This window comes from Copidosoma floridanum, unplaced genomic scaffold (assembly GCF_036245765.1).
Source record: "Copidosoma floridanum isolate Cflo_tuat_1 unplaced genomic scaffold, Cflo_Japanese_pri ptg000009l, whole genome shotgun sequence".
In the NCBI taxonomy this organism is placed as follows: Eukaryota; Metazoa; Arthropoda; class Insecta; order Hymenoptera; family Encyrtidae; genus Copidosoma; species Copidosoma floridanum.
This window is the reverse complement of record NW_028321886.1, coordinates 5,984,462-6,011,610: the sequence shown is the minus strand read 5'-3', so window position 1 is coordinate 6,011,610 and position 27,149 is coordinate 5,984,462. Positions and strand designations below refer to the sequence as shown.

The window sequence follows — 27,149 nt, the reverse complement described above, 5'->3', positions numbered from 1 at the left end:
CTTTCGTTGATGCTCTCTTGAGTTTTTTTTTTTTTTTTTTTTAACACACGCTTCACTCCCAGTAAATCATCGTGTTGATTTTATCCGATTCGTGTGATAATGTGTGTACAAAGCCCCTTACCCGCGATACAACACTTTTGTAAACTCCCACCTGTAATAATCCTCATGAATGTAATATTCACGCTAACATGATTATTCAACGAATATTATACAGCACGATGGACAAGTGAAATAATGCGACGGCGCACAAGCATCACCGACGAGAAGACGGAGGCGGAGGAGGAGGAGGACGAAGGAGGGGACAGGAAAAAAAAGGTCACCAGGACCCATTAGGATACGCATTATTATAAAGGCAGCTGGGTGCGCTGCAAGAGGCAATAATTGTACAGGCAATCGAAGGGAATAACGGAGAAACGATGGATACGGGTGGCGAGAAGTTGCAGCCGAGGGGCAGCTCGGCGACGAGGCTCGTCTACTGTCTGCTGTTGGCTCAATTCCTCGGCCAGTTGTTGAGCTTCGTTTACCTGTACGGTCAGCTACGAGGGCTCGAGCTCGAGGTGCGAGCGCCGTGGGACGCTAGTGCTACTGTCGAGCGCCGGGTCAAGCGCCACGACTGCGACAGTAGTGTAGCTCAGCGTCCGGTCGGCCGGATCAGGCGCAGCAGTGCCATGCCCGCTACGGAGGACAACGCCGTCTCCGAGGTCTTTAGGGTGAGTGGATCTTGCTTTTTTTACACTTTTTGATTTGTACACCTCCCCACAAGCGAAAATTGAACACAACGCCAAGCCTTGTTTTTAACGAAGGATCGGCATCGACGTTCATTACTTCTGTTCGTTGTACAAGCGGTGATTAATTGGATGAAACAAACAAAAAACAAAAAAAATTATAAACCAAGTACTAGTTGTTTAATTATGTTTATACTTTACTTTATAATGTAAGCGCAGAATGTAGGGGCGAGAGTTGTACAGTCGAGCTTGTTTCGTTCAAACTTTTTCTCGAGGCTTCGAGACGAGCATATAGCGCCGGTGGAATTGAAACAATACACAATTATGGTGCTGGTTACGAAAGCCCGGGATAAAACTATAGGCAGAGGGTAAAAACATTATGCGATGTTGTTCGCGTACTCTCGACTGACGAGCAAAATGAATATGACGATCAATTATCGCAGCCAAGACCCGTCTGCGTTGCTGCAGGGCGCGATTTCTCGTTTTGCATTGAAATTTCCATGAAATCACGGGGCAGGTGATTAAAATAACAATAAGCGCGTCGAGGGTTACGAATTTTGCATCCGGGAGTTTGCGCTTTTTCTCCCAATTAACATCTCAAAGGGCGCGTTCTCGTGAAACAAAAACAACAAAAAAAAAAAAAACCAACGCAACTTTCCCCCGTTGGGCTGTGTCACTCGCTCCCTACGACCAGCTTAATCCGACACCGGCTGGCAATTCCCACGGCGCGTAAATCAGATGAGCCTTCCCACCTCGTTCCTCCCCACCCTCCTCGCTCTCTCCGTCGACGCTCCACTGGGACAGCTTAAATATTTGGCGAGGTGACCCCCTCCTGGTGCTACTGTTGCTGTTGCTCGCCCCATATATATATGCGTGGAGAAGAGGAGAAAGTGCCAGAGTGGCTTTAAATTTATCGCGATGTCGCGCAAGAAATTAAAGGGAGGAAGGGAGGGTGGATTACTACCCTTACCCCCAGAGCTGAGATTCACGCGGCGTCATGTCGTGGGGGGGGGGTCAGGGGATAAAAAACGCGCGTTCACGTAAGTATATTATACGTATGGGCGCAAACTTTGGGCCGTACATTGTGTGCACGAGGGTGCTGGGGTGCGTTGGGTATTAATTCCCGCGAGTCTTATCGCGAAATTAATTTGACCGCGGGGGTGGGCTGATGTGACGTACTGCGGATTTTTTTTTTTTTTTTTTTTCATATATGCGTTCGCCGACCGAGCGAGGATCGTTGCCCCCTTGCGTGCGAGACGACCGAGTTGTTTGACCTCGTTTTATTCCACGCGTATAATATACCTGGAAGGCTTGATTTTTAATTTCTCGGCTCGCTCGACATCTTTTCGCGGAGGACGACGAACCATGGGAAATTGTATATGACTACCGCGAAACGGTTTATTTACATTGATGATTGTTTATTCCGTCCTTTGAAGTTGCGGCTTTTGAACACTTTTGCTTGCATATCAAAGCTACGCAAATTACCGTCGAGACCTTTTTTTTTACCCCCAATCAGTTCCCGCAGATAGGATTTCCATGAGGTATTTAGAGCTCTTATCGAGTACCTACTGGAATTATTATTAGTATTACTTTTTTTTTTTTTTTTTTTTTTTTGTCAATTATGCTCGATGAATAAAGTTGAAATCACATACAGCTCGCACGACCTATCTCCCGATGATAATCAAATGGGACTTTAGTACACGCACAGCAGTTATCGGTTTGGGAGTGATCAAAGGTTTCGAAGGGCACAGTTGATTAAAAACGATGCGAGCGTCGACCTACAGTGAGTGTAGCGTGTTTTAATTAACGAGCTCAATTAATTATCGATTTTATGCGTTTCAGGATCCAATAAACTTTGCTCGTTTCAATAACAACATGCTCATTCGTGAGATCCTACAAAATACAAAAAGAGAAAAACGTTATTCTACCGATGTAACCTTTTGTACTGGTGGATTTTGTTGTTCGCGGGTCGTAAATGAAGTTGCAATCGGTGTAAGCTTGTAAATATCGTGTAGTTGAAAATTTCAGGATTACCAAAGGACAAATGAAATCAAGTCCCCGCAATTTAGTCCATTTCGTCCATGGCTCCCGTATTACCCAACTCTTCTGTTTCTACTTGGACTTTTTTCTCCAAATCACACATTCGTTACATTTTTCAATTCGACGAGGAATCCCATGCCCCGACAATTCCTTCGTCAACTTATCGTTTCGACATTCAAAAGGAGAAGAAGAAAAAAAAAAAGCCCATCACGTATATAGCCGATGTAATGTAATGTTCCCTACCACCTCGTATCCTACGTCGCCCGTGCCGTTCGTTCTGCGGTTCGCGGAGAGCTCCTCGAAACGAGAAGTTAAGAGGATTCCCTTGAAAGGAGGAGAAAAAAAAAACCAAGGATCGTTTGCACGTTGAAACGCCCCTGAGTGGCTAATGGAATCTCGGCACTGCTCCCTGCAGAGCTCGTGTGCGTGTACACACGAGCAAGGGGAGGTTCAGGGACCTGTTATGCGGAGTAGAGAGCGAGCTCGTTGTTGTAACAGCCGGTAATTGGGCTTCGTACTGTTCTTTTTTTTTTTCCTGCCGAGTATCTGCGCAGACAGTCTTGAAAGCTTCTCGGCTGTGACGTGGATATAGGTGTGTATATATTGTGCCAAGTATTCTCAGGAGTTTCTCGTGTTACCCGTAATTTCCGTTCGGCTGGTGGTAGACTCCTTATGCGGCCAATTAACGGGACGGGAGGTTGCGAGGGAGGGGGTCGAAGCATAGCATCAGTTATCAATAACCCATTGTTTCGAGTATAATATACTCAAATTCTTCGAAGTTGAGACGCGAAAGAGTCGAAATTTTACCAAATTGATTTTACAACGTACATGATTTTGTGCATCGACAAGTCCGTGGAAAAAAGTTGTAGGGGGGCAAGGCGGTAGGCCTCGATTGTTTGAACTTCTCAATGCGAAAGAAAAGCGCGTTCCACGAGTTTTTCGCAAACTTTGAAACCCCGACTTGCTAATGTAATTGAATTCCCGCGGGAGCTTCCTACGAGTATACCACACGTGCCCGGTTGATGGGATTAGAAGTGGAAAGGCAATCTACATGAAAGGCGTCTACCGTATGAGCGATTTCACGAAAATAAACTCGAGGCGTAGGGCTTATGGAACACACATGTATACACTTTCAAGAACATGCTAATCTCGAATAGGCGAATCGAGTACCGAAAGAGCGATCCTTTTTGAGCCTCCGCGTGTAAGTTTTTCCATCGTAATAAAAAAAAAAAAAAAAAAAAAAAAGTTTGCGGTGATTTTTCATCAATCCCAAGGCATAGGTGATGTGCCTCGTAGTAACATTTTTCTTTACCATTACCTCAAAAACCTTGCATCATTGGTCTATTGTAAAATCACTCGACAAGCAAGCAAATGCCTGTCGAATAACGCAACACATTTCCAAGCAAAAGATCGCCAAGGTGGCACGAGAAACTTCCAAGCCACGGGCTTTCTAGCTCACCTACGGCGACGTATGCACGATCGGCTCGTTAAAAAAAACTTTTCCACGGAGCAGCACCATTTTTCACCCTCGACGACTCTCTTGGCGACTACTAAAATCGATATAATATTAACGAGCGTAAGCCAACGACGGCTCGAACTTTGCCGAACTTTGCCCCGTCGGGGAATTATTCAGCGCATTACCGATCGCGGGTGGCGTGGCAAAATAGTATAGGTATATGTATATATATAGGCACGAGGGGCACGCGCGCGCGTACGTTTTATTAAATTAATTATAAATGCGTGTGGCCCCGATGAATATGGAAGGGGCGACGATGTGAGCCAACCCCAATTGAATCGTGTATACTATGTACATGTTGCACGTGCTGCTTGTGTGGTGGTTGCTGTCGGGTGTATATATACATATATGCGCATTGAAGCATCGTATTTGCATAATCATCTATTCATTACAGGCCCGCGACGACAAGGATGGCAGCTCGAAGGGTACCAAGACGGCTTCGCTCAAGGGTGACGAGTGGGTCTGGCTGTCGGCCGATACTCGGATACCGGTAAGCCCTACACTTCATTACTATATTTTCCGCTTTGCAGGTGCTTGATCGCGTGTATTTACGCCGCGATTCATGCATTCACGCTCAAACAGCGTACAATACAATCACTCGGGGATCCTCTGTATATTATTTAAATGAAAAGCGTTTGACAGGTCGCTGCGAACACCAAGGATGGGAAGAGCTTTTCTCGATGAGTGTGTAGGTTCAGTTCTTTTGATTACGCGACCGAAATTTCGTTTTTGGTGGTTCTACAAAAAAAAAAAAAAAAAAAAAAAAAAAAAAAAAAAAAAAAAAAAAGGCAGAAGCGAAGAAAAGAAAAGAAGTATTCCTAGCTGGGTGATCGGTATGCAGGTAGAGAATTTTTGTAGTTGCTCTTGCGCGCATCATTAGTTTTCACTTCTAGCGAACGATTTTTGGTAAATGGCGATGATTGTATACGGAAAGAGAGGACTAGACTTTCCCTCGCATCGGTTGTCCTTGTGGTAACACAAGGCACCGAGGGAAAACGAATTCCGTATAGGCGAGTGAATGGACAGTTTTATCTCATCAAGCCCGTGTTTGCACAGCGGGTAATCGAATCTCTCGGTTTGACGCTGTGGTTGCATGCATCTCTGCACGTAATTGCATACATGGTGCAACAAAAAAAAGAAAAACTCCGATTTTTGCAGCTCAGCTTTGAGTAAAGTTGGAGCATCAGTTCGAAACAAATTCGACGACTCTGGTGGATGGGGTTGAAAACATTGATCGGATCGAAAGTTACAGGGTGATTGAAGTTTGGATCGAGGGACGGTTAACGGTCATTCATCAGCGTTTGTTTTGACAAGAGCCCGCTCAAACAAACCTTCCGGCCCAACATCCATATTTCTCGTTTTACCACCACCACCACAGATCTAATTAAAACTCCTTTCAAGAGCTTTTCCGTTCCTTTTTGACCGAAAATTCCAAGTTCAATTACAACAAAGGCAGTGGAGTGAGTACAATAATGGAACATTCTGGTTTTACTGAGATCTCGATCCCATCACGTGCCGCGTCGTGTATACCTGCAACGAGACTCACGCCAGCTCTTGATTCTCCAAATCGCCAAATTTGGTCTTTCCACGAACGCGTTCGAGTTCAGGTTTGGCCGCCACACGCAACCACTACATTTTTACGTTCGACATGTTCGGATCAAAACTTACGGCAACGACTCATTGACGTGATCGTGAACCTCGAGCTCGATCGCGTGTGGATGGAAGGACTAGATCGGACCCCCGCTTATTATTTTCCATCCCTTTGGCAGTGTCCGATCGAAAGATGGGCCCCCGCCTTTGTGATTTATACGCCGAAAGTCCTGCCCCATTGAGCCTCTGACACTGCCTCGTGTCCGTTTTAATGGGGTTATCGACCACCTCGGGGCTCCGGATGCACGGGGGCCGGGGTGTATACCACTTCTGACATCGGAAATTCAAATTCCGCTCTCCCCCTCATGCAGAATATCGACGCAGCTACGTCAAGCCGAGAATATTTATTTCACGTCAAGTCTACCAACGTTATCTGTGTGTACGGGCGGTGCGCATCGCACACTGCTCGCGAGTACCCCGTTTCTTTCTTTCTTTCTTTTTTTTTTTTTTTTTTTACATTGACAAAAAAAGTCACGAATTAAGGGGCAAGCTGAACTACAATGTCAGGAATGACGCGTAAGACGTGTGTGTGTATTGATTGATGCACACGCTGAGCTCGTAGAAATGTTCGCTGTCGGGGAGGGATGGCTACACGTATCGCGGAAGCAGCAAGAACGCGGTCTCGGAGTATATGCATATCTCGGTAATGCCGAGTGAGACGGGAAGGAGGGAGCTCTGCCAACTTTTTCCATTACCTCGCGCGCCGCTGCAGGTCGATCCGATCGGATGAGATCGGCAGGACTCCCTCGTCGGGGAGTCGATGTGCCACTCACCGAATGTGACATTAAGTCATGCAGATTTCAATAATAAACGTTTGCTTCTTAAAACTCGATCAAGTTAAAATATTTATACTACATGCGATATATACAGGTCATGCGTCGGATTTCTGGTTTTTCATTAAATCTTCGTACACGGTATTGTATTTGATTGCAATTTCGTTTGTTTGTTTGTTTTTTTTTACTTTGGAAGTCCTACAAAAATGATTTTTCTATTACCACTCTACGATCCGTTAGCATCAAATCACTCGAGGTAGAAATTCAATATTTATTATTATTAAAAACAAAAAAAAAAAAAAAAAAAAAAAAAAACAGGTTTCTCTACTCGCGATGCAAAAACTTTTTACCAATTTCAAAACGAAATATCTTTACCGTGTGATGTATAATATACTCTTAGGCATGTATAATTGTAACACACAACTTTGAAAGTACTTCAGTTTGAAAGAGGATGTAGATATTTTAACGGAGTAACGCTTCCGTACACACACGGGGATGAAGTAAAAGTACCGTCGCTTCGTCTCAATCCGGCGCGTCAATCAGACTGTCCGATCGACTTTGCGAACCACCTCCTCCTTCTTGGCAATATCTCTCCAACTTTGGGTCTTGTAGCTCATCCCGGGCTCCAACAGTTCTAATCAAGCAACTCTCGGAGAGGAACCAACTCCGATGGTTGGCCGACGCAACCACACCAGCTGTAATTGACGCTAGCGATTAATGACCTGAGATATTGTACGCCCCTTATTGCTCGAGACACCAGTTTTACGCCATTTGTTTTTCAGCAGTGCGTGACAAATCACATTAACATTTGGCTTTGCTCATTTTCCATATTTTTCGGTACATCGAGTCATCGTTTAAAAGATAATGTCCGAGGGGGTACGATTGTCGCACAATGGCGATGCGGTCGGAGTCGTGTTTTCACTCGATTTCAATTCAATTGAAATTCACGAGGACAATGGACTCCTCGAGAGGGAAGATCATCGAGGGAAAAGCTCTCCGTGTCCACGGCAAAACCGTTTCGAGCTGTACATGCAGAGATGGCCCGAGAGATCGGATACAGAGAGAGAAGGAGTGAACTCAAGGGTAGTTACGTCATTTTGGATTATACACGTTCGCGCATTTTGTACCTTTTATTTTCGTACGATCGGGATTTTCCGCATAATATATATATATACAGGGGAGAGGGGGTTGAATTCAACGGAGGATAACAGTAATAATGGAAAGGAGGGGGAGAAATAGAGTTTACATACCCCAATGCTCATGCGTCGAAGGTAGAGAAAGACTAAAAGCTAGCTATTTGAATAGAGAGCGCTAAACCGGCAAAACCCTGTCCGTCGATGTTGCCATTGGTGCAAGAGAGACCAGTGCAAAGATTCTCTGTGTGTCTCTTTTCAATCACTGGTTATAGTCACAGTTATAGATAGAGACACGCAAGGGTATTTTTGCACCGGTCTCTCTCGCACCGTGGGACTGCACGGCTTGGTACAGGATTGTGGAGGTCTAGCGCTCTCTATTCTTGTATATCTCTATGCTCAACTCTCTCGATGGGATGTGCTTGCGCGCGTGTGTTTACCAGCTACCTCAGAGAAAATCCTTAAGGAGGGAGGAACGTGGGTATACACAATACATTATTATATTATACTCCTGCCATGATCTTTGCGTTTGCGGTATTAGCTCTCATAGTTGTTTGCGTTCGGTTGATGGATGGTTATAATGAGTTATAATGAGAATATACACCTATTGTTTATTATCATCTCGACACTCGGTGGGGCCCAACATAAGTGTGTGTTCTCCGCAGAGCTGTGTACTCGTAGAGTCAAACAACCAGCACTTTTCTTTCTCAATTTAAAGCTCGATCGAAAAGTCGGACTCGTTGTACCAGCCCTTTTCACCCCAGTTCATTTCACCCAAAAAGGCTATACATGTGCTTTTCAAGAGCCATATAAGCTGCTCTTGCCACCACCTAACGCGCATACACACGTCTGCTCGTAACCTCTTGCCAGCTCTAATGAAATCGGATAAGGCACCTTACACACACACACACATATCTGCTGTGGTATCGCTCTCGTCCATTGGAACTTGTCTCCCTTCTCTCTCTTTTCCCTTTCGTCCCACACAATACACACATCCAAAAGCCCACCAATGCGAGGGATGTGCGCAAACACCCGGCCATCTCCCTTGGGCTGCTCTCTCGGCTGGAAAGCCACGAGATTACCCGAGCTATGTGTGGGCATGTACGGAACCAAATCTCGTCGCTTTAACGTATCGCGATGAACCACACGCGGTTACAGTACATATAATGTATCAGGAGGTGAACAATATGCGACGGTCACGTTGGGACCGAGAAACATAACGTTAAAAAACAGCCAACGGGTGTAGGTACAGCACTTACCAGGCTCTCATCGAAAGCTCGGAATCGCCGAGCCACCAGTCAATATTTACACACCTACGTAATTGGACACGCGGGGGTCGACGACCTATATATCTATGCTTTATACATCCAAAGTTCTCGGCGAGTAGAGTTGCCTCGAAGAAATGCAAAGGAGTCACCGGTGCGACTGCCAACTTTCCGAACTCGAGTCAACGGAAAAGCTTTCGGCGAGCCGACTCGCGTGAGAAGCCAGGGGGGTTGGAGATATGTATACGTCATATATACATTTAAGTCGATGTAACAGACGGGGCTTGCGAACAATAACGCAAACTCGAGAGGAGTAAGAGTGCCGGGTCGCGGGGTAACGGAATTAACCACTGCTTTGTTGTTACTTTTGAACTTTTCTGGGACAGTACGACGCGATCGAGACCTTCTGCCGCAAGTCCAGCGAGTACTGTCCGCCGGGGCAGCGGGGGCTGCCGGGAATCGGGACACCTGGACAAAAGGGCGACCAAGGCCTGCCCGGGATCCAGGGAACTCCCGGTTTGCCCGGGCCAAGGGGACCCCCGGGTCCGGAAGGTCCTCGCGGGGAGCCCGGACTCGACGGCATCGACGGTAAGTACTTCCTCGCACCATATATGTTCTCCCCCATATTTACCATATAGCCGCGGATACAACAGCCTGACCGAACTTTGGGCCTACATGTATGACTATGATCTCGCGTCTGTGCAGGTATTCCCGGCGAGCCTGGCTTAGACGGACTCCCCGGGCGCAGTGGTAACGACGGCATGCCTGGAAAGGACGGTCTGCCCGGCCTGCACGGCACTCCGGGAACTCCCGGGCGCAACGGCACCGACGGTACGTACAAGCATGTATCCCCCCCCCCATTACTACCAAACACTACAGCGCCGAGTCTTTGGGTCTGGCGCTCGTCTGCTCTTTGTACACGTTTGTTTTCCCAGCTGTAAACGAGAGGCAGCTCGAAAGCGCAATTTTTTGCTTTGCTCCTTTCGTACTCGTCCGCGCGTGCAGGAACATTCTTTTCAGTTTTTTTTTTTTTTTTTTTTTTTTTTTTGTGCTTTGTTCTGTTTTCGTTGCCCGTAACCTGGTGTTTGCACTTGGTGCGATACATCGTATACGCCGGAATTTCTTCCGTGTTTTTGCAAATCGTTGCAACTAAGCTTTTAGTGTGCGCGTAAGATGCCCGAGCCGCTATCTCGGTTACCATTCGTCAAAAAAAAAAAAAAAAGAAAAGAAGGAAAAACCCTCCGTCTCGCTTGAACCGTGAAACGCGATGAAAAATCCAAGATGGAGCCGTTAAACCGTGGCTCTGTGAATACTGGTTCCTTGTGCCGCTAAATGACTATAGAGCTGAGGGTAGAAAAAAAAAAAAAAAAAAAAAAAATTAAATTTCCCTGGGTGGTCGTCTTACCCTCGGGCTTCGCTCGATCGCGAATAATCGCTCTAATCTCTTTGCGTGATAAACACTTCCCCCTCCCGTCTGGACCCTACAGCCACATTGTAGCTACGGATGCCGCGTGATAGAGGGGGTGGGGGTAAACAAAGGTGGTGAAGCGCGCGGGTGGTAGTTGCTGGGCTTGATTGGTTAACCTCCTTTACGGGCGGTGCGGGAGCGATAAAAAAAACCAGAGCCAAAGAAGATGAAAAAAAAAGACCCGCAACAACGGAGAGTCAGGGGGTGGAAAATTACCCGCGTATACGCAGTGGGCACTTTTCTGCCCCTTCCCCCTCCTCGTCGAATTTGTATATCCAACCCTAGACGTTGCACGGTATCTCCCAGCCACGTGGGTTCGTGGAAACGTGGCACAACCGGCCCACGTCGGACGGTAGGTGTTGAACGCACGTGCCAAACGAAGGTGGTGAAACTCCTCTTTGGCAGCGCGAGTGGAAAGAAAAGCGCATAACCGACGAGCCGCGGTCTCCCCGCGTCAGAGAGCTCTGCCACCGACTCCTCTTTGTCGCCGAACTTTCGCCGCTTCCCCGCTCTCTGTCCATTAAAAAAAGAAAGGAAAAAAAAGGGAGTGTATATAGCGCGTCATTTGAAATTCTAATTTTAATCATCGCGATCGTAACCCCCTTTGCGCCCCCCCGACTTCATTATGCAAAACAGTCGAGTTTTTACACTCGCGAGCGAAAACCCCCGTTGGGCCGGGACTGTTTTTTATGGGAGCTAGAAGCACCGCGTGATCGAGATTATCGCCCTGTGGAAGTTCGTCGGTGAGACAATAATGCATTTATAATTTGTACTTGGCCCGCGAAGCTGTGCGGGGGCGAGCGTCGTATTTTTTCAAAGGTGTTTTTGCCTCCGATGACCTCGTTTCGAACCAACGAGACGAACCCAAGCCGCGGCGCTCGGTGACAAGAGACCGTGTGATTTTTACACTTTTGGGAGCTCTCGAGCAGACACGTGGAAAATAAATCGTCGGATAGCGACCGGCACTACACGAGGGCGAGTTGTAAAAATTTTTTTGCTAATAATAAGCGTAGGTGCACGACAACGGTACAGCGGAACGTCGCGATCGATACACATATAGGTGCCATTACCTATACACGCCGGGACAATATATAATGTACGAGCTCACGGTGTGCATCGGTTTGCTATACCGACCGCTGCTGGTATTTTTAGGAAATTTTCGCGCCCGACAGATCCCATACATTACGTGTGTACGTACACATCGGTCCGATGCCTGCACCGGATTGATGGACGTGTAATGCACAAACTTTGGCTACGAGAGCTTTTTGGTGCACTTTGCAGGTATATGGACCGGAGAGTAGCTGGTATACCCGAATGTGGCGGTGTATAAATTTTGCAAAAGAGTACACAGGGAAAACACATAAATTTTACTGAATAGCTCTGACAAGTCGAAATGAGAATCTATCGGATCGGCTTAGCCGTATATTAACGGAGCTTTGGAAACGGCTGCATATATAATATACGTATATCAAAAGATCCTTCACTCGGTCTCGTACTCGTGATCATTGTTCCTGCCACTTAGTTGGTCCATCTCATTCGATCCGAGGAGCGTAAACTTTTGCAATGAAAGACTGGAGGTGCACTAAATTGTTTGCTCCTTCCAAGAGTGACGTCAGATACGAGTGGGCTTCAGTTGTACTGTACTATACGTATACTCTTGTGCCTCGCGTAGGGCTTTGTCATCGCACGAGGTACGTTAGCCAGCACAAAGGTATCCTTGTTTGTACAAGCAAGCACAATCGTTGACTCTGAAAGCCGTGGGCTTCCGTTAATCAACTATATCCTTTGACTAGGCTGTAGTAACAGTGTAAATTCAAGTAGTACGCGTTTAACGCTTGCACCTGTGGGTTAAATTACTCAAACGAATTGTGATCGCATTGATGTAAGGCTTTTTTACTGTCTGCAGTTCAATAGGTTTGGCTAAATGGTTCATCAAACATCGATTTTATTTTTCTTAAAAGGTTTAGCAACTCCTTCTGTACTGTGTTTTTATGAAAAATCAAAGTTGAAACTACCTAGAAACAAAAAAAAAAAAAAAAGGATGTCAAACGCTGTTTTTTTTTTTTTTTTTTGCCCCGACTATGCGTACAGTAAAAACTCATCCAGTATACAGTCGCGCGCAAAGCGATCATCCGCAGTTACGAGGCCGGAAAAAAAGCGAGTGAAAGCAAGGCGCAGAGATGACATTGCTCGCGTACACTCGGAGCTTTCATGTATCCGCGTTCCCAGCGCGTCACTTGGCCGGAATTTTCTCGAGCTCTTTCGGCAACTGCAACGACTTTTTGTATCGTCATACACACGAACACGTTTCGCGAGTTATGTCGCCTTTGGATTTTTCAAAATTCGCCAATTCATCAGTTGCGCATCACTCCTGACTCCTATTATTACTTTTTTTTTTTTTAACCTCTCGAGAAGCACATCCGATCTTTTCTTCATCTCGTCATACAAGCACTTTTCACCGTATTTTACGAGAAGCGATAGATTTCCCCTGCGGCCTGGCCTTTTTGTACCTTACTAAAAACCGCGCCTGCTTGGATAGCTTTTTTTTTTTTTTCATTTAATCATTGTTTCGTTCGATGAAACGCGATTCATCAGATCGAGCCATTGGCAAGTGCTCAGATATCGAGCATCATTCCTCCTTATTGTTCGGGTTCATCCGTGCAAACTCAAGTTCCCGTTTCAACTCACCAGCGCGTCGTGGAAAGCTCGGCTCAGCTCCCACATCATATTATTACGTTGTATGGCCCAGTGTTTTTCGAAACAACAACGGACGCGCCGTAACGACGATGACGAATTCCTTTTTTTTTTTTTTTTTTTTTTTTCCGCTCTACAAAGAGTTTTTATATACAGGTAGTGCTCGTTAGCCGCTGTCACGCCGCCAGACGGATTAAGTATACAGCAAAATCGTTGTTTTTATTGTTGTTGTTGCTACCACCTCGTTCAACTATACGCAAATTCTTCTAGTTGGATCAAAGTGTATATACGTATACATACGAGTGACTTTCGATAAGCCGCGTACATAATATACGCTGGTGAACTTTGTGCATAGGTATACTTATTTTCCGTTAGCTGTGCATGATATGTAAGTGTATACTTGGTACGTAGGTGCCGTGCATTATTATTATTATTATTATCGTCCTCGTCGTCGTAATCGTAACTATACGATGTAAGGGTCGAGTTGGGTTTTCGAACTTTGCCCGCGAAACGCAATGTACATGTATACACGCGTGTACATAAACCATTTCCACCTCGTGGCTGCACAAACGCTTGTGTATTTACCCCCTGCCATCGGGAGAAATTGTGTAGATACATAATTTAATGTGCGATTTCAACTAAACGAAACAGCATAGAGAATTGTATTTTGCCCGTAAACGTGACTGTTGACGCCCGAGCGTGGGGGTATACGACAAAAATGTATAGGCGTGTGGTATGGATGGAATTATGGAATATATGCCGTTAACGCAAACCGAATCAGCGGGCTCCGCAACTATGTCACTAATTCCATGAGTTTGTTTGTTTGTTTGGCTCGCGGTTGGGAGGATTTAAACCAAACAATGCCCCACGTGTAGAAACGAGAGAAAGCCATGTACGAGCTGGTAAAAGTTGCTCATGCTGTTGCACCAGGTGTCCGAATGTTTTTTGTTTATTTTTATTATCATTATCATTATTATTTTCAACGCGGTTGCAACAGCTGCAGCAGCGTAAACCGGGAGCCAAAGCCGAGCGCATTAGCGTCACGTGCGCCGAACCCTCATTTCCGGAAGAAGGAAAAAGGAGGAAGGTGTGTATACGTTGCAAGTATCGCCATACGATTCGACGGCGTGAAAATTCATGACTTCTGCAAGCTCGCGTCGGGAAATCAAATTCAAGTGGCTTGAGCTCTCACACACCCACGTACCTGTAATGGTTGCATAGGCACAATACTGAGACCACAGCGAGTCACAAACTTTCTTTTGCGTCCGACGACGCTCGGTTTTTCGGGTGTTAATGCTGCTGCAGAGCTTCAACTAGGGTATTTTTTTTTTTTTTTATATATATACTGCCCACTGACACTTCTCGACACAATTGGTAAACCGACGACGAGACGAGAGGGACATAACAGACACATTAAGGACTGACTTTTCTGATTCCAGGGAGGCACGGCTACCAGGGTCCCCAAGGACCTCCAGGACCTCCGGGTACTCCAGGCACTCCAGGTACGTTTTTTCATTGACACGTCGGACCGATCGCCTTCGAGGGAGCTAGAGTAGGTGTAAGTTTGACGGCTCGCTCGAGCATCGTCGTATACCTGTCACGGCGGGGCCAATTAACCCGGGGAAATGGCTCTGCGTATGGTTGATTAAACCATCGGAAGACGCAACGGGGGGGGTGACGCTGAATCAGCGGGGTATAAGCTGATTGCTTCGTTAGTCCGGTTCTTTGGATCAACCGGGTCGCGCGACTGTTGGTAGCCCCCCAACTGTGGAGGAAATTAATTTTTTTTGTTCCCTTCACCTCCTCTTGCTCGCTTTTTTTCTCGCGCCGTGTGAAACTCTACGCGGGAGGAAAAGTTTTTCCCGAGCTTAATTTTAATCCACATCGAGCGCCGTTTCGCTGACACGTAAATCTTTTTGCCCTCGAGTCGATGGAACTTTTTCCCCCATCCCCCCCTCCCCCCTATTACTGTCAGAGTTGTGGGGGTATTAATTCACAAGTGGCTCAAAGTTTTCACTCTCGCGCATTGTGATTTATCGCCATTATCGTCCATGACGCTGGCCAATTAATCTCAATTAGACGGGGGACTCGACTCCGGGCAAAGTTTTCCAATAATACCAATGGCGAACAACTTTTTACGAGCCTTTTATTTCCCACTTGAATCTTCGGTCGCAAAGGAGAGTAGGTCTTACACAAATTCATGTGGTGCAACGAGTAATTCTAGTAGGAAATGATTTTAAAGAAAGAAAGATGAACAGCTCCAGCACCCTATTTACGCCTGTAAATTTAACATATACATTTTGCACTACGGAAGCGAGCTCGTGGGGGTTGATGTTTTACTCGAAATTGTAAAAAGCTCGGCATTGGAAATTAAGATGGATATGTATTATTATTGCGCATCGTTTGACCCTTAAAAAAATCGCACTCGTCGAAAAGACTCACTGAGCTCTGCGGCGGCTCGATGCACGAAACCGCGTCTGCGGTTCGACGCAGGACTCGCCAGATGGGCACTCCAGAGTCACGATGGGCGGGGAGGGGGGGGTCGTTAAGCGGCAAACACAATCATAGTACGGGTAAAAGGGAAAGAGGGAGAAACTGGAGCTGACGCCTGTTGCAGGACAAATGGGCCTGCGCGGTCCACCCGGTCAGGACGGCAAGCCCGGGGCGCCGAGTATCGTCGCTTACACTCCGTTCAAGGTTAACGACGGGACTGGTTTCATCGACCCCACCAAATTGCTAGTGCCGCCCTCCATCGTGGGTAAGTAATTGTTGCTCTGGCTTTTTAAAATTCTTTAAACATATGTGAGAGTTGATTTTTGTTTTTCTGTCGACATTTTTATGGTCGGTTAACTCAGCTTGACGAATGCGTATTTTTATGAATAAAGTTGACGGTTAAAAATACTCTCAGAGTAATGGGCAATTGGTGCACGAGATTTTCACATCGACGATCTGGGGTTTTTGAACCGTGTGTATTGCACGTTCGAGGGACCGAAAGCAATTTCGTAAATCGGAATTTTGCACCAGGCATCGAGTTTTCGAGTTTCAAAAGTAAACGTTTTATCCATCAGGGCGTTATCGCTTTGACTAGCTAAAACCCCCCAGAGCTCCATTAAAAAGGTAAATACAAAAGTTTTTACCTTTGGTGGAATTTATGTGTTTTCCATCCTTAAAGCTATCACGATTCATTGGTATATGGTAGGTACAAACACGCCCCTTTGTAATAATCCTCAGCTAGGGAGATAATTCATACAGTTGGATGCCAATCAACGAACAACATTTGAAGAATATCGCGTTCGTTGATCAATCGGGCAAATTCAGCTCGCTATTTGCCGTTTCAAGGCTACGTACCTACTTGAGCGACTGAAACTTTCTACTCTGCGTGACGACGGGAATTCAACTTTGGAGGTACATTTCAATTTCTTCAAGCTCAAACGCGAAAGCTCGTTAAAAAAAACTTTACATCTTTGGCTCTTTGATCCCCGTCGACGACGACGTTTTTGGTGGATAATTAGAAGTCTTGCATTTTTGTGCACTGTCAAACAACCCTATACTTTTCCAATTAGAGGTACAGTTCTTGAGTAAAAGTGACTCCTCGATTCTGAATATATTCGGTGTTGACGATTACTCCGAATATACAGATAAAACATTCAACGCTTGGAAAAATACCAACATTAAAAACGACTTTTGAGCTGAAGTAGAAACATCAACGTACGGTCAGACGCACCTTGATGAAAATCAAAACCGTTGTGTATGTGCGTTATTGTGATTTGATTCGAGTGGTGTTGTTATTAATTATCCATTTATACGATTTTATGTGATTCTAACATCAATACTGAAGGATTTTGCACGGAAACTCGTCCTTTTTTCTATGCTTTTTTTTTTTAAGCTATTAGCCTTTCACATTGGATAATTTTGTTCATTCCATTTCAGAATTTTATTCGAAGTGTTTATTTGATATGATACTGTAGAGAGGTAGTATTTCTGACTTTGAAATTCGTATTTGCGCCGTAATCGATGGTAAAAATGTTTAAGGCGGTTTTTTTAAATGTTTTGATTAAAATATCCCTGAAGTTATTTTTAAAAACCACATAATACATTATTCCATTTTTTGGGATCCCTACAATTGAAAAAGTATCAAGACAAATGTAAAAAAACGTTTCAGTAGTAACATCCACGTTTGGTCAGACACATAAAGTACAAACCAACAGAATACACTTTTTACCATTGGCGTTGAAAAAAAAAAAAAAAAAATTCCGGACACCCATCGACACTCGATTCCTTAGAAACTTCCGACAAAGACCATAAAACAGCAACAAGAATAATCAAGCACATAGTCACGAACAATAAATAATTAAAGGGAATAAAAATAGTATCCAAAGATAAAAAGCTGCAAGAGCCGCAATACCCACTACCAAAGCGTCCAAATGTTCGCAGGCAGCTCGCAGACCCAGTATGTGGTGGCAGAGGAAGGCCTGAACCTGCGGCTGGAGTGCTTCGCGTCGGGCAAACCGAGCCCCGTCGTTCAGTGGCACAGGCTCGACGGCCTGCCCATACACACCGGTAGCTGGCACGGTAAGCATGCACCCACACTTGCCGTATAATACTGCACTCATGCACCGTTACTTCATACACATTGCACCGTGTTATATATATATATATGTATGCGCTCACTTTTTCCTCTCTCACTCTCTACCTTTTTCACGTATCGATTGACGTGCGCGCTCTTCCTCTTTCCACCTACTCGTTCTCTTCTTAAACGGCGACCGACTTTTTTTCCCCCTCGTACGTTTACTCAACCCCCTACCTCGCCCTCTATGCCACCTTTTTGCTTTTTTCTTTAACCCTTCTCCACCCCTTTATACTCAGGCAGACTACTTCCTCCTTGCCCCCTCCTTTTTCTTTTTCTCTTTACACTTCCGAAAAAAAATCAGGTTCCACTGAATTTTTTAAGCGCCCCAGAGCCCACGTGCTTTGCCCTCTGTCGTCCCATACACCTCTACAGCTGCTGTCATTTATTTATTTATTTATTTATTTTTTTCCAGCGCAACGTACCGATTCACGCGTATTTTTTCCGCGCGCAACCGGAATCGACTCCGGGGCGAGTAAAAAGACTTCTCCGATGTAACCAGAGAAAATTTGCGAGTCCGCTGGTTGGGCCACTAACCGCTCTAATGGCTATCGGGGCACCAAACGCGAGATCCCGAAGTGATGCTTCTTGTATTCTTGCCGAGAGACCGAAAGTATACAGCACGACCGGTATTCATTGTATCGTAGAAACAACGGGCCGCTCACAGAGAGGACCACCGGGACAATGGGGAGGGAGGATATTATACATATCTGCGCGGCTACGGGCCAAAAGAGGCCGGGCTTGACTCTCAACTGTGCCGAGCGGCTTTAATTTCCAGACCGTGGCGTTTAATATCACCGCCGCGCACGGACCTGGAACGGAGTTCAGCGTAGCGTGCGCACGAGGAAACGCGTTTATGAGGGGGGGAAGGGTTAATGAGAAGACTTTGGACGTGTTTACGCGCCGTGCACGAGAAAGAGGGGAAAGGATAAACCAAACAATTATTACTTCAAGCTACGCATCGTGATTTTTTTTATTTATTCCCCCTGTCTATCTATCTTTGGTATCATCCGAGGTGACGCGTCGAAAGAGCCGCAACACTGTCCGGACGATCGACGCACGAAACAGTAAATGGTATTTTTTTCCCGAAGCAAAAGAAAACCGTCTGGCACGAATAATCCATACGATCCTCGTCCGTCATCGCAGTGGGTAAGCAGGTGCGCGGACGATGAGCGATGGCGACAGCAGTGGGTGAAATTACACGAGGGCAGGAGAAATAGCCGTTTCATCAATTAGCGCGAGGGAGGAAGTAGCCGAGTCACGGGCTACGCGCGAAACTACATGAGAGATGGGCAGGGGTTCTTGATCCACTCGCGGACCGCTAATACGATTGCCCGAACAAAGAACATTGAAATCTCTCTCTCAACGGTGCCGTTGAACAACAGTCAGGGGAGCTTTGCTTGCTCCGTTGAGCATCGTATGTGTAGGAGGTGTGGGTACATGGGCGATTGGAATGGAAAATGAAGGCCGAAAACAATGTCGATCGGTGGTAGGCGCTTACTTGGATGCCAGTGAATTATTCGAGCCCGGCGTCATGATTCATGCAACTCGGTGGAGGCTCGAGCGACGGCCTCTTTCACAGCCGCGCGATGCCACTGTTCAATTTTTAACGACTGGTGATCCACCGGTATACGTACACGCGTCCTCTCGTGTCGCTACGATACTTTATCCGAGCTGCCGAACGCCCTTTCCATGCCGTTTTTTTTTTTTTTTTCTTCTTTATTTCCGTTTTCCCAGCAAAATTAATACCTGCGTGAAAAAAAATCACAGATGGATGTGGACGAAATGTCTTGTGTGTTCGCAGCTACCGCGATTTACGGAAACTCCTTGAACCTGTCGTCCGTGCACAGAGACGATATGGGAAACTACACGTGCACCGCGGACAACGGCGTGCCTCCGAGTTCCAGCAAGTTGATTCACCTCAGCGTCAAGTGTAAGCTCATCCATCCTTTTCCTACGTACACAACATGTACCGTTGCTCATTTTATTTTCCCACTCGAGCGTGCAGTGGAGCGAAAACGATGCATCATTCATTAGCGCGAAATTCATTTACTCCGGCCGAGGGTGGTGATGAGAGACCAAAGGATATTACGGTTGACAAGCGCCCCTGACGTTTACGCCGCCGATGGAAACTTCACGCACTGTACTGAGGGACCGCACGTGTCCGTCAGCGTTTCCTTGTCGCTCGATGTCTCCGTTGGCACTCGAAGGCCGATAACTACTGCCTGTCCTCTCGTGTTCGGTTTCTATGAATATTATACCCACACCCTCGTGTGCGCTTTGGTGCAGTGGCCGGAGTGGGGTGGATCCAAGTAGAGCTTTTACGGGTGTGCTTTTCGCGCGTCGTCGCTCTCGCGAAATTTAACGTACCGGATATGCTCAAATTTCATCGAGTTACCGGTATTACGATGATTTTACAATACCGGGGAGCTCAAAGGGATTATCCGTGTCGTTTGGTTGTTCATTGAAACGATTCGACTCCCATTGGATTTCGCGCACGTGTGTTTTTTTTAAGCTTTTCCTTTTCGAGGGTTGTAATTAGCAATGAAATTTTTGCGCGAATGCGTTGAAGATGGTTTCATCTCTTCATTTTTGTTGCAGTCCCATTTTAATATATCGAACAAAGCGAAGTCGATCGGTAATCCAAAGTATAATAACCCTCACAATTCATAAGAATCAACGGAGACAGTCACGCCGGTGAGAAAACACGCCGAATGAAAGATCAAGTAGAAACGGTCAATATTTGGTCAGACGCGCCTTAAAACTGGCCCCCACCCCCTTCGTACGTACACGCGCAGCCGATGGTACACCTCGTAATCTAGATAGAAAGAGAGAGAGCCTAGTTGGCGATGATGGAATTTCCATACTTTCTTTTTTCCTAACGCATAATAAATAACACCCACACACCTGTGTGTACTTGGCACGCAGTCGGGCCGCTGGTACGGATAAAATCTCCGGTAGTCCGAGCACGTCATCACGGCACGGCGCTCCTGGAGTGCGAGGTCGATGCACACCCCAGGCCGGAACTGCACTGGGAGAACAGGGACGGCCGCCTCGAAAACAGGCTCAGCAAGTACCATTTCCACGAGGAGGAGCGCGGACGGGAGAAGGTAAGCTCGTAGCTATATATATGCACGGGGGCGCTCTCGCACGCGATGACGGGGAACAACACTCCATCGCGTACGTGCAGCGAACGGCCCGTGTTTTCCCACCTGGTACGGTTACACACGTTGAATCATTGGCTACCCGAACTGAATACGTGTAGAGCTAATGTATTCCAACCATGCAGTGTCGGTTGGTTGTTATTCATAACCACAAGGGGGGTTCGAATGATTTTTACGTTTGCAGTACCGGATGAGACTGAAAATCAACAAGGTCAGCTCGGCCGACTACGGGTCGTACTACTGCGTGGCCAAGAACTTTATAAACACCATGAACAGCGCCAGGGGCGTGATCGCGCTCAGGGGTGAGGGATGCTACGTTTTTTTTGTTTTTTTGTTTTTTTTTTTGAAAAATTCGGAACGAATACGTGCATCCTCGTACGTGTACTTCACTTTCAGATCCGAGCGAGAAGACGTCGGAGTCGAAGGGCTCGAGTGTCTTTGGCAAGCTGCCACCGGGCCGGCCTCACTATCGGGACCTATGTCCTCCGCCCTTGCACTGCAACAGCTGTCCGCGAGCCAATTGTGGATTCAACGGCGTCGAGGCGAGGCCCATGACCGGCGACTTTGAGAGCATGCCTCCCCGGGTGGCTGGTACGTTATTTTGGTATCCTTACAACCGTCACCGGTAACTCGATGTTCTTTTATCCATTACTTTTTTTTTTTTTTATCAATCTTTACGTACTCTGTGGTGGTCATTTGCCAAAGGGGGATTGTATACCTGAAATTGGTTACAGACGGCGTGATAGGCGCGGTGGGCATAGCCGTGTTCAAGGGCCAGATGGACGACTCTTACGGCATTTGGATGCAGGACACGATGCCGAGGAGCGAGTCGTCGGCGGGCAAGTTGTGGGTGACGCGTAGCAACGACACGGCCAACGTGTACGAGTACGCGGACATCGACGACTACGCGCGCAAGAGGACCCTGCGCGTCGTCAAGTTACCCTATCCCTTCCAGGTATAATAGTACTTAACTTATGAGCTCCTTCGACCCGAGTCGTATATCACGTCGCCTACCTCGGTCATGTTTAAATTACACCTGATGGGCTGCCCAGTGGGGATTTATCGCCTCTTGAATATTCAATAAGCGGCCGAGAAAGATTCCTCGCGATCGTGCTGTCACATCCGGGGCTTCCCTCGACAAAGGCCAGACTCTCATCGTGGATTCGCCACTGTAATTACGACGATACCTACTTCCTTCTTCTTCTTCTTCTTCTTCTTCTTCTTTCGTGCGATCATTCACTTCGTGGTGGAAAATTAAAAACGACCGACACTACACGCGTACCTCTCGGAAACTCGATATCACCCCGACTGAGTTTTTATATGCTTTTCCTACAACTCAACTACGAGCCTTGAAATATACGCTATATATACAATACAGTACATATCGGGACCCCGAAGGAGAGCCGAAAGCAAATGGCGATCGAACGAGCGGGAGCTCAAATATTTCCGATTGAATTACTATCGAACTGAACGCCATCTCTCTCTTTCCCACCGGAAATTAATTAAATTGCATTCAAATTAGCCGAGGCGTAGTGCACTCGATGGTATAGGAACTCCCCCGTCGAGCCGGATCTTTCAATGAAATACGCGACGCGGTCCCGAGACGTTTCACCCGCGACCCCTCGCTTTTTCCAAATTGGATACGATGTATATATTACACGTAAGCCACGGGGCTTCGTTTTGTTCATTCATATAACGCGCGTATCTTTTCATTTGCCCTGTGCCGATGCAAAAAAAAAAACAATGAAAATAAAAAAAAATAGCTTTTCCTCCGAGAGCACGCGCTTCGTTATTTATTCCAAGCTGATACTGCAAGTTTGAAAATAACAAGCTCCCCGGTGTTGATGCCGCACGCTCGTAAAAATCCAGCTGCAAGCGATTCTCGCGTGCATATAATCATCGCAAACTGCAGAGGACGATCGAGACTCCGCACGATGACAAAAGAGCAGGGACTGAGAGGGGGAGCGAAGAGCTTGCAACGCCTCCCCCCTTGATTCCAGGATACAACATGTGCACTGTTCGCAGGGTAACGGGCACCTCGTGTACGGGGGCTACTTTTTCTACAACCCGTACAACCGATCGACCATCATACGCGTCGACCTGGGCCAGCCCGAGGGCACGATCTACAGTTACCCGCGGATGGAGGCCAGCCTGTCCGGGCTGCGCGTCAACACGGGCAATTACTTGTACACGCCCAATCACAATTTCAACTACGTCGACTTTGACGTGGACGAGAACGGTGGGTATATTGTATGTTACAAAATTTATGCTCGAAAAAACCGATATTTGTATAAGTGCATATTATACATATACATGCTCGAGTGAAAGAATACGCGTTTGGTCAGACAACAGCCGACCAAAGGCTCGAGTAATTAATTCATCGTGTATACAAGTCAGTACGGTTGTATTACGTTTTCTTTGATAATAGACAGCGGATGGAGAAAACTCATTTTCCATTGCCGATCGTCATTATTTCCCGCTGCACTGACTACCCCTGGATACAGCCCGTACGTATAAGGTCCTCGAGGGTATTACCACGCGCGGCTCTTGGTATATATATGTATATATTTACAGCGATCCTATTGTCAGCCTCGCCGGCTTACTATATACATGTATATGTACCGAAGGAGCTTCTTGTTCGGGAACAAATGGAAATTGCACTCGAAGAGAGTGAAAAGAGCCCCCGCGAAGAATAAGCTTAAAGCCCGGGTACATCCGGACCCTTACGGTCGCTTGTGCGCGTAGACTCGCGTGTGCCCCGGAAGCTTTTTCCCCGCAGCGTGTACATGGGCGTGTGTGTGATCCACAATATATATATATTATATGCCGGTACCGATAATGGCCGTGTCTGTCTATTCGCGGGGGATTAATTTTTTTTCCAAGGTAACAAAAGAAAAGCACGCTTCGCTCACGTTGTACGAGGTACGAGCTCCTTTGATCGCACATCCAGATGTCGGGGACACTGGATTATTATCATCATCGAGACGCAGTGAATTTCCAAAGTTCCGAGCGCCCCCGAAGTTTTTGGCTCCGGACGGCGCAAATCGCTCCAAAGGCAAACTGCGTGGCAAAGTTGGCTCGTATAACAAACTTGCGCTCACACGCCCGCAGCACATACGGAAGGATACGTATACACGTGTGGGTGGGTGTATCCACGTCGAAGCTCATCGCGAGGATTTGCCGTGAAAACTGCTTTGCTCTGAAAAATTAACAAGCTTTTGCGCCAGCAACGCATTCAGTCGCTCCAAGAGTTCGATCGAGGAAAATGAAAAACTACGTCACGTATAGGCTTGTTGATGGACGAAATAGCGATTGAGGTCTTTTTTTTTTTTTTAATTCAAAGAGTAGATAATTAAACTCGCGCGTTTTATTAACTTTCCACCAATTACTTTTTTCACCTTGTTATCTGCTTTTTCGGCGTGGACCTATACTAATGGAATTGATATTTATTTGCGGAAAATAACAATTTTAGTAACATGGTAAGTTGAAAATATTAATACATCCTCGCCACTCATCTCTACGACTCTCAAAAACAATTTCCTCCTAATTATTCAACTAGTAATTTTAGTACACGTGTAGTATCCCACGTACACGATACCATTCGCTGTACGTGTACAAAAAAGTGCGTGATAACGACTTTTCGCGTAGTTTTATGCATATTATACGACTGAGCAATGTATAGTATAGGTATACAACGACATGTGAAAGATGGCAAAGGAGGTGTATGATCGGATCGTCGAATGTGCCTGTTTTGCAGGTTTATGGGCCATTTACGGTAGCGAGTCGAACGAGACGGTTGTGACGAAGGTCGATACCGAGCGCATGAAGTTCCAGAACGCCTGGACCATAACCGTCGATCATCACAAGTACGGCGAGATGTTTGTCGCCCGCGGCGTTCTCTACGCCGTGCACAGCATCACCGACAAAACCATGAACATCAGGTATACCTTTTGCACTTACTGCGGAGCAAATGATACTTGAAACATTTTACCATCACACGATTATACAAATACCTTTACAACACACATCAAGGATGCATTGTTCAAAGCCATCATTCTTTCACCCGTACTTGCGTCTTGTTGCGTCTTTGAATAATACATTCGGAGGGGCGATGGTATTTTAAGAATTTCAAATATTTTCAACTGCTTTTTTAATTAAAATCATCGAATTTGTTAAAATATTTCATCCTGATACCACAACCGATAAAACACAATCTTTATCAATGTATTTAAAAAAAAAAAAAAAAAAAAACAAAGCAACGATATCCATGCTTACTTTTGTGATTGATGATTTATTTCAATTACTTTGATCGAATACAATGGTATTCATACACTTTTTTAATTATAAATTTATTTTTTTTTTCTGCTGCAGGTGTATTTCGATCACTTTAATACCAATCCCATTGTTAATTAATTAACGCAGTTTCAATTACTTGTGTTTTTGAGTTCATGAAACTTATACTTATTTTTCAAATAATATTGTACTGTTTGTTGTTTGTTGTTTGTTTACCTTGCATCCGATTGATCGTACGTCACGTGTACTTAGTAATCAGCATTTTTGTGCTCTTAATTTCCTCCTCCCCCTCCCTCGTTTCATAACTTGACAAATCAATCAGCTATTTAATTATTGACGATAATGTACTTGTAGGTATTTTCAACCAGACAAAAAGCCTGAACCAAATAGCACAGCGATCGCAAAATTATTCTCTCTTTTGACACGTACCCATATCCACACACATTATACGGTTAACACGATAGAGGTAAATTGAACGGTCGCTTCGTTCATCGGCGGATGACCGTACGATTTTTCATCTCGTTTCAGCTTGGCCATGGATCTCTTCCACGGCAGGCAGCTGAACGTCAGCCTGTCGTTTACGAACGCTTACCAAAAAGTCACGATGCTCAGATACAACAGCAGAACAAAGGTGAGATCCCGATCGACGTTTATCCCGTTCGATTGTCCGCGCCCCCATCAACTGCACTGCTCTTGTTTCACGAGGTGTTACCTGTATATACATACGATTCGTGGCCGAATCTATACGCGTATGGCAGCATCCTACCCCCAATTTTCTAAACTTCCATTAGCTCGATTCAGTGGTTGTTTAGCGGTAAAGGCAGTAATAATCTTTTCTCCCCAACCCCCCGTATTTCCACATATTTTGTTTCCGCAGATTCACCCCCTTTTTTTTTTTAATTCGTTTCCCCGTGGTTGTGATATTTTTCAGGAGCTGTACGCGTGGGACAAGGGCACCCTGCTGGCCTACCAGGTCAGATACACGGAGAGCAGCGAGGGTACAGGTGGCTTCGAGTCGGTCCACGACGGCGCCACTCACCACCTCGACCAGCACAACACGTAGGCGGCACAAGCCGAGCGTGCCCTATCACAGATCCGGGAGAACTCGTCCCGCGTCTGCAGCCCGACGTTGGCTCGTGTGCGCTGTCAGCACTGCCGGATGGCTCTCGTACGCGGCTGACACCGAGGAGGGGTCGTTATTGAATTATATTTGGGAAATCCGGGGATCACTTTTTTACGCCTACACCGACAAGTATTTAATCGTACGGACTGATTTTTTTTTTTTTTTTTTCTTTATTGGCTCTCGTCGCAATCACCAATTTTTTAACATGTAAAAAAAAATAATAAATAAAAACAGGTTTTAGGTTCATGAGCGTCATTAACAGCGTTGTCTTAATTTTGTGGGGGGGAAGTATCAAACAGAACAGCAGCGGTAGACCCGCGATAGCATTTTGGATGACAAAGAACCGTGTGTTTGTCATTTGACACATTTTGTTGCACCTTTTGTTTTTCGTAGATGCAAAGGAAAAACACAAATTCAAAGCGCAAAGGTAAAAAAAACCGCGTTGGCGTCGTTTCGATCATCAATCCCTCGGTCAGGGAGGGAGCACCTTTCAATAAAAGTTCAACGACGGCCGTGGGATTATTGTGACTTGTACCTATACACAGTCGTCGTCGTCGTTGTTTTTGTTCTCTCGACGCTCGCGCGCACAACAAAACAACCCACGCATCCCCCCTCCCTCTCTTTTTTTCCTCTATCGCCGTTTCACCGCGATTCGTAAGTATGGAGTATGGAAAAACG

At 46.1% G+C, this 27,149-nt stretch overlaps 1 protein-coding gene across 1 annotated transcript; it reads left to right on the top strand.

Moving 5' to 3' along the window:
• Window positions 1-218: 218 nt before the first annotated feature.
• On the top strand, window positions 219-26,632 carry LOC106635998 (uncharacterized). The gene is made up of 16 exons (XM_089589560.1): window positions 219-710; window positions 4,676-4,771; window positions 9,489-9,690; window positions 9,808-9,933; window positions 14,704-14,757; window positions 15,882-16,026; window positions 17,703-17,836; window positions 19,696-19,824; window positions 20,820-21,001; window positions 21,240-21,357; window positions 21,452-21,646; window positions 21,790-22,010; window positions 23,081-23,294; window positions 24,813-24,996; window positions 25,877-25,979; window positions 26,280-26,632. The coding sequence occupies exons 1-16, from the start codon at window positions 417-419 to the stop codon at window positions 26,409-26,411; spliced, it is 2,529 nt and encodes an 842-aa protein (XP_089445686.1). The 5' UTR covers window positions 219-416; the 3' UTR covers window positions 26,412-26,632.
• Window positions 26,633-27,149: the final 517 nt, after the last annotated feature.